The 11,709-nt window shown below is 40.3% G+C and overlaps 2 protein-coding genes across 2 annotated transcripts; one reads left to right on the top strand and one right to left on the bottom strand.

The window, feature by feature from the left end:
- The first annotated feature begins 334 nt into the window (after positions 1-334).
- DnaJ-H (DnaJ homolog) lies at positions 335-7,174 on the top strand. The gene is made up of 3 exons (XM_017077229.4): positions 335-536; positions 603-1,049; positions 6,151-7,174. Exons 1-3 carry the CDS (start codon positions 468-470, stop codon positions 6,802-6,804), a joined length of 1,170 nt encoding a protein of 389 aa, XP_016932718.3. The 5' UTR covers positions 335-467; the 3' UTR covers positions 6,805-7,174.
- An 824-nt stretch (positions 7,175-7,998) lies between these two features.
- kmg (kumgang) lies at positions 7,999-10,555 on the bottom strand. The gene is made up of 2 exons (XM_017077189.4): positions 8,895-10,555; positions 7,999-8,825 (listed from the first exon to the last, which is right to left on the bottom strand). The coding sequence occupies exons 1-2, from the start codon at positions 10,422-10,424 to the stop codon at positions 8,088-8,090; spliced, it is 2,268 nt and encodes a 755-aa protein (XP_016932678.4). The 5' UTR covers positions 10,425-10,555; the 3' UTR covers positions 7,999-8,087.
- Between the last annotated feature and the right edge of the window lie 1,154 nt (positions 10,556-11,709).

Here is an 11,709-nt window from a genome sequence, read left to right as displayed (position 1 = left end):
AGTGGGCACTATGAAAAGAAAGATCTAAATTAACTTATTTTGTAAAAATTTGTATTTGTAAAATACAATATTCGAATATAAAGTAATTTATAAAATACCAATAATTTACCTGCATTATTTAGATTTAAATTTAGATATATTGTTTAAATTGTGAATTACTAAACATTTCTTTAGTTAACATATAATACACACGTCATTTTAAATTACATAAACCTTTTTAAGACATTTAAACATAACTTTCAGACTATTCTTCCAATGCCAATGCCTACTGTTCACAAATCAGCCGCAATTTGAGGTATTTCTTTCGGTACCTCTTGTTTGGGGTTCCACCAGCGCACTTGGTCACACTCGCTAACCAATATGACTTGAAAATATTGTCATAGATACATTGTTAAATAAATAAATAGTTTGCACACCTACGATGTACAACTATTTTAGTTTGTAGGGGGGATAAGGTGCAATAAAAAATGGACAACTTAAATTTATACGAAGTTCTAGGAGTGGCTCCGGACGCAAGCGACGAGGATATAAAGAAGGTAACTGCCCCATTTCGATTTCTTGGTAAATAATTTGGATTCCCCCTTTTTCGGATGCTTCAAAAGAACTACCGCAAATTGGCCAAAGAGTTCCATCCAGACAAGAATCCCGACGCGGGCGACAAGTTCAAGGAGATATCCTTTGCCTACGAAGTGCTGTCCGATCCCGAGAAGCGGCGCATCTACGACCGTTACGGCTTGAAAGGTCTGCAAGAGGGCGCTGAGGGATTCTCGGATGCCTCCGATTTCTTTGCCCAGTGGTTTCCCTTTGAACGAGTCTCTCCAGGGGGGAGAGGCAGGCGGGACGGCAAGGTCGTGGTAAAGGTGGAGCTGACGCTGGAGGAGATCTACGTTGGCGGCATGAAAAAAAAAGTGGAATACAAGCGGCAGAAGCTGTGTTCCAAGTGCAACGGCGACGGAGGTCCAAAGGAGGCTCGCGAGAGCTGCGAAACCTGCGGCGGAGCGGGGCGGGCAGCCGCCTTTACCTTTATGGGTCTCAGTCCCTTCGATGCGGTATGTATGAGTTCTGGGAGTCGACATATGCATTTGAATTTGTAAACTTCTTGGGTATCTTGTTTTTAGCACCAGAGTAAAAGTTAGATACGAATAATAGTTTGTTCTAGAAACGTAAGCACTTGCTTGATTATACGCTTTTTAGGAATCCCTATCTGTGCTTATAAAGTGAATTAATAATTGATAGAAAATTTATTATTTATTTTGCCTTTTTGCATCGTTACCTCCTTGACTCTTTAAGTTTTTCCTTAGCTCAAATTTTTTCTTAGAAATTTTGTCGGAATAATAATGATTTTACTTATATTAAAGGAATGCCGTGAGTCTTAGTGCAAATAAGTATGTACATTATGTACTATTGATTAAATCGTTATGAATGTCAATAGGTTTTGTAAAAATCGAACTTAAATGTTGTCAAACAAAAACACCTCTTAACGAAGTAAAAAGTAGTGGCAAACGCGCCTTTAACAAAAATTTCTGATATCAACAATTGTGACGAAAAATGATATTACATTCGATAAAATAAACAAACTATATTAAATTTATGATTTCGGCCCGCAACAGTAAATTTTGTGATGTAGCGTGCCGAATACATAAATTTAATATAGTTTATTTATTTTATTGAATGTAATATAATTTTTCGTCACAATTGTTGATATCAGAAATTTTTGTTAAAGGTGCGTTCGCCACTACTTATTGTAATAAGAGGTGTTCAGAGGTGTTTTTGTTTGATATCAGAATTTTTTTTTTGCACAAGAGTTTAAGTACCCCAATACCATGACTAGGAGTCGTCCCCATGAATATTAAAGTTTTTAATAACAAGTTTTATCGCTTCAATTACCTATTTTAATAGCACAAGTTTGGAATCTTAAGGGCTGGATAGTTTCAGATTCCAAGAGAAACCTGTCGTTTCTTATATTTCCCGCCGAACTAGAGGGTTTTTCCAAAGTGGTAGAACAAATAGATCAGGTTTCCTATTTCGATTAGCTTCATGCAAGTAAAGGACCCTAATAAGCTATTTAAATCTGGCTTTTTCCGCTAAACTAGCGGGTTTTTCCAAAAGTCGTAGAACAAACGTTTTCTAATTCTAAAGTAGCATACACCCATAGGGTTTCCAAAACCCTAAAACTAAGATGGGATGCATACAAACCCACAAACAAAGGGACAAACATTTTCATTTTGGGAAGAAGAAGAAAATCTTGTTTTTTGAATTACTTTTAAACGGGATAAATCGGATTTCAACAAATGAGGGTGTCATTCGACGCGTATTCTCGGTAAGAATAAAACTAGCTGAACAGCTGGCGGCTTTTATTTCCACCGTATCCAGCAGCTCCAATTTTCTAAATTTGTACCTTTACACTTTCACCGCTTTTTCTCCCAAACAAATCTATATTTCGAAAGTCTTGGTATGCAATCTTCTTAGTTAGTGCGATACCTTTCGATTGGTGTATCACTCGTTACGATCGGACCATAATGGCAGATTTTCAATTCTGCGGCTATATATAGTAGTTGTCTTCGCACGCTCTCTGGCGCGCTTCGCCACTACGTGTACTGCCGTCTACAGTGATATACATCCGCTTAGTTAAAAAGCTGAAGCGTTAGTGATTTAAATACAAATATAAAATATGCCATAAGGCCTTCAAAGCCATTGCGCACAGTCTCAAACTTATTATTTTTACTTTTCGTTTATGTTATGCATTTAGGATACCAAAGGAATATATTTAATGGCCTTAAAAATTTAATACAAAAAACAATTAATACGTTAGTTAAAAATTTCCCCGCTCGGACATCGATGTCCTATAGCTTCCCATAGGAACAATCGGGTATATCTTTCAAAATTTTAAGATATTTCACGAAGTGTAAACTTCGGGTTGCCGAGGAAACTTCCGTTCTTGTGCTATTCATTTAGTTACGACCAACTTTGTGCAACTGTAAAAATATTTAATTCCTTTACATTTTTTTGTCCAAAAATTGATTTACTGGCGCAGAAAATATTAGTTTTGTTTTGATTTATTCTTGCAAAAAATTCTAGATCACATTTGCTGAAATACATTTTAAAACAAGGAAGAACGCTATAGTCGAGTACCTCGACTATCAGATACCCGTTACTCAAAGGGAAATGGAGATATGCAAGCAGCAAAGCGAAATTAAAATGCGCCACCTACCGGCGGTAGACAGATTTAAGCGTTATGGGCGTTAGAGTGGGCGTGGCAAATTTATTTTTGGATCAATCGATAGGTATTGACGACACCAATACATTTCAGTTCAAATTTTTCATCTAGCATCCAAATTGTGGGCGTCACAGGTTTTCGCGGTTTGTGGGCGTTTAAGTGGGCGTGGCAAACTTTTTTTTTAGGTCAATCGATAGGTATTGATGAGAACAATACATTTCAGTTAAAATTTTCTATCTAGCATCAAAGCTGTAGGAGTTTCAGTTTTGGGCGGTTTGTGGGCGTTAGAGTGGGCGTGGCAGTCTACTGAAACAAACTTGCGCTGCGTAAGAAGCTCAGGAATCTGTACGCCAAATCTCAATAGCCTAACTCTCATAGTTTCCGAGATCTCAGCGTTCATCCGGACAGACAGACGGACAGACGGACAGACGGTCAGACGGACAGACGGACAGACGGACATGGCTAGATCGACTCGGCTAGTGATCCTGATCAAGAATATATATACTTTATGGGGTCGGAAACGCTTCCTTCTGCCTGTTACATACTTTCCGACGAATCTAGTATACCCTTTTACTCTACGAGTAACGGGTATAAAAAGGTCAAGAAAATCATGTTCATGTTTCTGAATAAATCGTTCCTGTTAGGCTCGCCAAAGGGAAGAAAACAATAAGCTTAAATATTTTCTTTAAAAGTATTTTTGAATATTTGGTAACAGTTGAGCAGGCTGAATCAAAATTTAAATACAGTGTTAATAAAATCATAAGACTGTATATTAACTTGCTGTACTATAATCGAGGAGTAAACATTACCGAAAAAAGAAAAAATAACGTTGTTCTCCACCAAGCTTATAAGTTTTGCTCAAACGCACAAAGGGAAGAAGCCTAAATTCCTGCTAGCAGCTGAAACTAAAAGGTCCTTTTCGCTTGCCGGAAATATTATCACAAAAATTAGAAATAGGGCGGAGCCGCTGAAATCGCTGATCCATGAATTGTGAGTTTTCAAAGTGCATTAAAGAAAATTTTACGCGAATTCAGCACTACACGATTTCTGTGATACCCCTGATAAACTGGATTTATTCTTCACTCGTATTAAAAAAATGTTCAATGTTTCGGACAAACACATTTCTCGTTATAAAGAACAGGACGTACAATTATTGCAGGCCTTTAAATGATATGCTAGTTTTTTATATTGCTATTGCTAAAGCTCCTAAATTGAAACAAATAAATAGCAGAAGCACAAATTTTGATCTTTTAACTTTATTCCTCCGCTACTCCTACAGTATCGTTCCTACATGTTTTTAAGTCGTAGCAATATTTATTTGTATTTTTGAAATGCTACATATATTGGTAGCAGTAGTAAAATGGGATACTGTCGCTCCATCTAAGCATTTAAAGACTTAAACAATATGGAAAAAATACGTCAGCGTAATAGGAATCCTTTTTTCAAGGAAAAATGCAAAGTAATAAAATTTAATACTTTTAAAAAGCCAGCAATAGAACTTCCGATTTGCCACCAAACAAAAAAGTAAAGTTGGTCCTAACATTTAAAAGACACACTTATATTTTTAATCACATGCTCAAAAACTGAAAAGGAAACAAGAGAAAACTCTAACTTTTAATGAATGGTCAGATTTGAAAAATTTTTGGCATGTAGATAAGTATTAATAATGAGAACAAAATCTTATTTAAATTTTTACAAACTATTAAAAAGTGTGGGCGCTAGACGGGTTGTAGCTTTACGGGCGATTGTAGGCGTGGCACCCTGTGGAAATAAGCATGCGTTGCGGAAGAAGCTCAAGAATCTACATGCCAAGTTCCAACTTTCCCAACTTTAATAGTTTCCGAGATCACAGCGTTCTGACGTACAGACGAACATGGCTAGATCGACTCGGCTAGTGATTATGAAAGGCTTCCTTCTACCTGTTACATACTTTCCGATGAATCTGGTATACCCTTTTACTCTCCGAGTAACGGGTGCAAAAAGTGAAAAATATAGCCCGAATGCAAATGTTTAACCAATTAAACATGAGTAATCATAAAAATATAAGTAAAGAGATTTTGGAAAAATTATTTTTGCAGTTAATGTTAGATTATATACATTTTTTGCGTTAATTGACGTTTCTTTTCAAGCCTAGAAAAAAGGTCACAAAGTAGACTTTCACAAAAAGTCATATTTTTCAATAAGTGCTAAATAGGTTAAGAAATGTCTTGTATTGTTCAAACGGAATTTAAACGACCGTTCCATTGATGCCAAACTGTATATGTAGTAATTTCAAATTATGCGTGTATTTAACTTTTGTTTCGTCAAAATACTTATGCCGACTAGTGTAGATCCCAAGAATCTTCATGCCTAATTGCAGGACAAGACTGTTACAGTCGAGTGCCACGCCCACTCTAAGACCCATTACGCTATATTCTGTCTAGCGCCCAAATTTTTGAATATTTTGCTCCAGTGTAATTCTAAATTAATAATTATTATCAATATCTATCCACACGCTGAAGATCTAACCAATCGCAGAATATCTTAAAAAGTTATGGGTAAATGAGTTCAAAGACCTGCCGTGGGCAGTGGTGTTACTTCCCGAGTCATCCGTAAGCTACAGTACAGGAAATTTAAAAATAGAGAATCTCTACTCTGGCGTTTTATCTTATTTTCAAGACTTATTTTTGCCATGCCAATTCGTTTCGTACCATTTTTTAATACATTGAAGCAACCATTAATTTGAATCATAATAGGTTGCAGAAAGCAGCATCTATGTGGTGACATTTTATAAAGTTAATAAGCAGAACTATTTCAACTTACAAGAAACAAGGACGGAAGCCAATTTCGGAAAACCAAAGTTCTAATACCCTTAAAGATTTTACGAATTCAAATCGTAAATTATATTTATTGAAGGCAAGGAAAACAGTATTAATAATTATATTTTGTTTCAGACTTGTCCGGCTTGTGACGGCCGGGGATTCACCATTAAGGATGACAAGAAGTGCAGTCCTTGTCAGGGCAGCGGTTTTGTAGAGCAGAAGATGAAGCGGGACCTGGTCGTTGAGCGGGGAGCACCGCACATGCTGAAGGTTCCCTTCGCCAACGAGGGTCATCAAATGCGAGGCGGCGAGTTTGGGGACCTGATTGTAGTCATCGCACAACTGGAGCATTCGCTCTTTCAGCGCCGCCATGCTAATCTGTACATGCGGGATCTTGAGATAAACATCACAGAGGCGTTATGCGGCTACACACATTGCTTTAAGCACCTGGATGGACGAAACGTATGTCTGCGCACCCAACCGGGGGAAGTGCTGCAGCACAACCAAATTAAGATGGTGCGGGGCGGTGGAATGCCTGTTTTTAACAAGGCCACCGACAGCGGAGATCTCTATATGAAGTTTAAGGTTAAGTTTCCTGACAACGACTTTGCCACGGCACCGCAGCTGGCCATGCTGGAGGATTTACTGCCCCCCAGGCAGCAAATAGTGGTCCCCAAGCACGCCGAGGAAGTGCAGATGACGGACTACAAGCCGATGCCGCGGCAACAGGAAGACGAAGACGGACAGTCGCCCCACTTTGAGGGCGTGCAGTGCCAGACGGCTTAGTGCCTGTGGTTGTGGCTCCTGCAGGCGCGGTTTCTCTGCCTCGATCTGTGGCTGATAGTGGGCACTTTCGGCGTAGATGAAGTCTGCTTCCTGGTGCCGCTCTTCGTGTTGATATGCATAGTATTATTTTTCATACAGGAATGTTTGCTGTGAAAAGCGCGTGATCTAAATTCGTAGTATACGTTATTATCCGAGACTAAAGCTTAGCTGATCTGATCTTCAATAGGAGTGTCATAATTACAGTAGCCACGCTAAATTAACTGTATGCTAACACTATTAACTACATATTTATTGTTATTTTTTAGATGTACTCTTGCCCTAATTACCCCTACCTAACAATAAACAGATACGCAATAATCTCACTATAAAAGGTTCAATCTTTTATTAGGTTCTTTAACATCGGCATTTAAGTGTATTCAGACTAAAACCTTATTAAAAAACAAGGAAGAACGCTATAGTCGAGTACCTCGACTATCAGATACCCGTTACTCAAAGGGAAATGGAGCAAAGCGAAATTAAAATGCGCCACCTACCGGCGGTAGACAGATTTAAGCGTTATGGGCGTTAGAGTGGGCGTGGCAAAATTATTTTTGGATCAATCGATAGGTATTGACGACACCAATACATTTCAGTTAAAATTTTTCATCTAGCATGCGAATTGTGAGCGTCACAGGTTTATCGCGGTTTGTGGGCGTTTAAGTGGGCGTGGCAAACTTTTTTTTAGGCCAATCGATAGGTATTGATGAGAACAATACATTTCAGTTAAAATTTTCTATCTAGCATCAAAACTGTAGGAGTTACAGTTTTGGTCGGTTTGTGGGCGTTAGAGTGGGCGTGGCAGTCTACTGAAACAAACTTGCGCTGCGTAAGAAGCTCAGGAATCTGTACGCCAAATCTCAATAGCCTAGCTCTCATAGTTTCCGAGATCTCAGCGTTCATCCGGACAGACAGACGGACAGACGGACAGACGGTCAGACGGACAGACGGACAGACGGACATGGCTAGATCGAGTCGGCTAGTGATCCTGATCAAGAATATATATACTTTATGGGGTCGGAAACGCTTCCTTCTGCCTGTTACATACTTTCCGACGAATCTAGTATACCCTTTTACTCTACGAGTAACGGGTATAAAAACCATTTTTATGTAGATATATAAACAAAGTATACCAATATTTAAAACTTCCCAGATAAATTTGGTGTAACCAAATATTATAAATTATGTTTTATTGAAATTGACAATAATATGATATAGTTGAAGCATGTGTACTTCCATAGTTAAACCTAATCGCTTTCAGTAGACTCCTGAGAGTCATCACTGGATGTCATTTCGTCTGATTGAACGCCATTTGACTTTGTCAAATCTAGAGGAGACTCTTTAGATTTTGGTTCGCCAATAGAAGCATTTAACGCTTTAAATGTTAGTGCTTGAAAATGTGTATCTGCGGCTCCCTGTCGCTTGCGGAAATCGTCGGTACTTGTGATCAACTCAGCGTCAACGTTGATACTACCCATCGGGGGATCTTCTTTGGGCTTGCTCAAATCTAGAGCCGAGGTCGAAGAGGAACTGTCCATCATTTCAATGGGCAGCAGACTTTCTAGCAAGTTCTCCTCCGTGTCCATAGGATGGTGCTCGGCTAGCTTCTCCGGTGGCATGGCGATCATTTCACCCGTGCGCATACCCTTGGAATCGGCCATCTGATCCGCACTCACCTTCATCAAAGTCAAATACTGGTTATACTTGGCGTAGTTGCGCCTCCCAGTCTCATCGTTCATCAGCACCTGGGCCTGATTGTGGGACCTGTCTCGGATGGCCTTCAAGCGGATGTGCTTGGTGATGTCCCAGCGCCAGTTGGAGCGATAGGCGCATAGAGAGCATTCAAAGGGTTTTCTGTTCAGATGGCCAACGATGTGGACGTGGAAGCGCGAGGCAGTAGCTGCCCAAAATGTGCAATGGGGACACTTGAAAACCTTCTTAAAGGGCGACGTATCATCGGATTCCTCTGGCAAGACCTCAGTGACCTAAAACAATGGAGATTAAGTAAATATCCAGCCAAATATCAAGAAAATTAAGTTTAAGGTAAAATGTACCTCTCCATAGCCAGGAGCTGTCTCCACACCGCAATAGCCGAGATCTGTGGGAGCACTGGGCAAGTCATCATCCTGGAGATCCATCTCCCCGTTAAGAACAGCCTGTAGATGAGTAGTGTTCCGCAAAGCAGGAGCACACACTTGCAGATGATTAATCAATTCGATGGCATTGGCAACCTTCTTTTGGCAGTGGGAGCAAACGATCTCCGGGAGTTTCGAAACTGGAGAATCTGGTGCTGTAATCGGAGAACCCCTTTTGTCCGTTTCTGACTTTTTGGAGCTAGTTGGCTGTTGATCCAGGTGATTCTCTGCCTCATCCCGGCGTCTGGTGCCCGTTTGGTGACCCACAGTAGGCACATGATGGTTTAACTCGTGTATGGTCAGCGATTGCTTGATATCTGTGCTGAAGTCACAAGCCGAGCATTTGAAATGTCCATGGGCACCATGATTTTTAGTGTGGCGGTCGAGGTTCCACTTGTAGGGTGTGTGAAAGTCACATGAGCTGCACTTGATCAACGGCATGGAGTGGTATTTGACGTGCTTTTTAAATCTGGAACGGATAGGGGTGCTATACGAGCACTTCAGGCACTGGAACTGCTTCTCGCCCGGCGGCAGCTCAAAATTATCCGGCGAGGGACTCTTTGAAGCCTCCTCGGAATCGGAGCTGCTATTGTTCTGGTCCAACTTTAGGGACTCTGGTTGCTTCGAAGGCATCAACTTGGCCTGGAACTCAAAGGCCATGGAGAAGATGTTATCGTTGCTGTCGACGATCTGCTGCAGCTGCAGCATCTCCTGCTGCCGGCTGTAAGCCTGGACACTGGCCAACAGCTGCTGTTCCTCCTTCTGCAGCTCGATCTTGAGCTGCTCCAGTGGCGGTCCATTCTGCAGCATGCGTAGCAGGCTGGGATTAAGGCACGGCCCAGCTGCGGCCTGCATTTCAATGCTCTCCTCCAAACGTCTCTTGCGCACCTCCCTGGAGAGGTTTCGCTTGCCCCGCAGTTGACCTCCATCATCGGAGCAGCCGTGCACCATTTTCATGTGCCGCACCAGCTTTTGGAAATGTCGCGAGGCGTATAAGCAGAGCTTGCACTCGTTGATCACAATCCGTTCGCCGTGGACGTCGCGAAGATGGGACAAATGAGAACGAGGATTTTGGGTGAAGAAGGGGCACTGGTTGCAGCTGTAGTTGCGTCGAATCTTGCACTGGGGTAGCTCTTCCTCGTTGTTCGAAGGATTACCTTCTGGGTGCAGTGCACCTTCCACTTTTTCTTGGACCAGGTCGGCTGGAGCTGCAGCTCCCACGGGAACCGAACCGGGCAATGGAATGGGATACATCAAGTTGCTCACCCTATATTGCTCCAATTGGCGCTCCAGAGTATCTGTACCCAACAAAGGCTGCAAGCCTTGAGTTGTTGGTAGACCCACATCCTCTCCACCTTCCAATGCTGTTTGATACAGCGGTACGCCATTAACCAAGCTGCGCACCACCAGGTGATTCCCCGAACGCTCCACCATGGATGGTAACTCCATGACTTGACAAAATGTGAAGAAACCAAAATTGTCCTCCTTATTTCACACAACACTTTCCTGACTTTCCGTACGAGAGCTGCCGTAAGACTGAGCCATTTTTTCGGTGGTCGGGTTTGACTTCTTTCTGTTCTTTCAAGGGCTACTATGCTCACTGGTTAGCAGTGTTTTAAGTAACTTAAAACACTGTTTTACGAACAACTCAAGGTTTGCAGCCTTTGTTGGGTACAGATACTCTGGAGCGTCAATTGGAGCAATATAGGGTGGGCAACTTGATGTATCCCATTTCATTGCCTGGTTCGGAGCTGCAGCCTAAGGCTTAGTTATAAAATAGTTAAAAGTTAGTTATAAAATATCCCTTCTTGTTTGATGTTCTGCAAATAAGCAAATAAAACAGCTTAAAAAGTCTGCCAACTATTGTAAAGCGGTCGATTTAAATTTCAATGGTAAACATTTGAAAATAACATTTGAAAATACAAAACAAATGTAAAAATTACGATCAACACTTTTATTACGTAAAATTAAACCTATTCTTGTGCATCAACAAAACTAAAAATTAACTAATTTTAAATTGGTACATTATTTTTTAAAAACGGATTTTCTACAAAATTGGTTCTAAAAACTCAACGAAGTCCTGGTGATGCTCACTGTTTGGTTCATTAGCAAAATAATTTAACGCTCCGGTTAAAACTTTAGCTTCTATCGTCTAAAAGTTAGTGCCTAAAGTGGTTCAATTCCGGAGTTGTTTGTAGCCCTGATGCTAACACTATTCATTTGTAAAAATCGTATAGCTGAACTTAAAATTGAATTCAACATCCTACTATTGTGTGGTAGTTTTACTATTAAATAGTAACATCTAAATGCACATCGCCATTTTGAATAGTTGTTAACCTTTCTTACAGTTCCTTAAGTTTTGGTCAATTTAACCCGTACCGCCGTAGCACTGCGGGTCCAAATATTAAAAAAACATTTTTCCATATAAGATTGAAACTTATTATTTTTTTTACATTTTGTAATTTATTTTAAGTAGTCAAGAGTAACGAACCCTGAAATATAATGGTAAGTACTAAGTATTAAATTATTTGAATATCTTATCAATAAAAAAATTGTTTTTTGTGCTACGAGTAAGTCGAAGTATAAAATATTGTATAACATGCTTACACCCTGTAATAAATTACACCCTGTTTATTCTTAAAAAGGATCTCTAGCCGAAATAGTTTCAACATATCCGTCTGTCTGACCCCATAAAAGTCGAGACCACGGAAATTATTATACATTTTACATACAG

This window comes from Drosophila suzukii, chromosome 2L, assembly GCF_043229965.1.
Source record: "Drosophila suzukii chromosome 2L, CBGP_Dsuzu_IsoJpt1.0, whole genome shotgun sequence".
NCBI lineage: Eukaryota > Metazoa > Arthropoda > Insecta > Diptera > Drosophilidae > Drosophila > Drosophila suzukii.
Note: the sequence above shows the minus strand (reverse complement) of the source record. Positions and strands in the feature narration are given on the sequence as shown.

Bases quoted from the DNA above. Each gene is read 5' to 3' on its own strand.
- DnaJ-H (XM_017077229.4), top strand. From the start codon at position 468: ATGGACAACTTAAATTTATACGAAGTTCTAGGAGTGGCTCCGGACGCA. The intron at 537-602 runs GTAACTGCCCCA...ATGCTTCAAAAG, and splicing joins GCGACGAGGATATAAAGAAG to AACTACCGCAAATTGGCCAA. The intron at 1,050-6,150 runs GTATGTATGAGT...ATTTTGTTTCAG, and splicing joins GTCTCAGTCCCTTCGATGCG to ACTTGTCCGGCTTGTGACGG.
- kmg (XM_017077189.4), bottom strand. From the start codon at position 10,424: ATGGAGTTACCATCCATGGTGGAGCGTTCGGGGAATCACCTGGTGGTG. The intron at 8,826-8,894 runs GTACATTTTACC...CCATTGTTTTAG, and splicing joins CAGCTCCTGGCTATGGAGAG to GTCACTGAGGTCTTGCCAGA.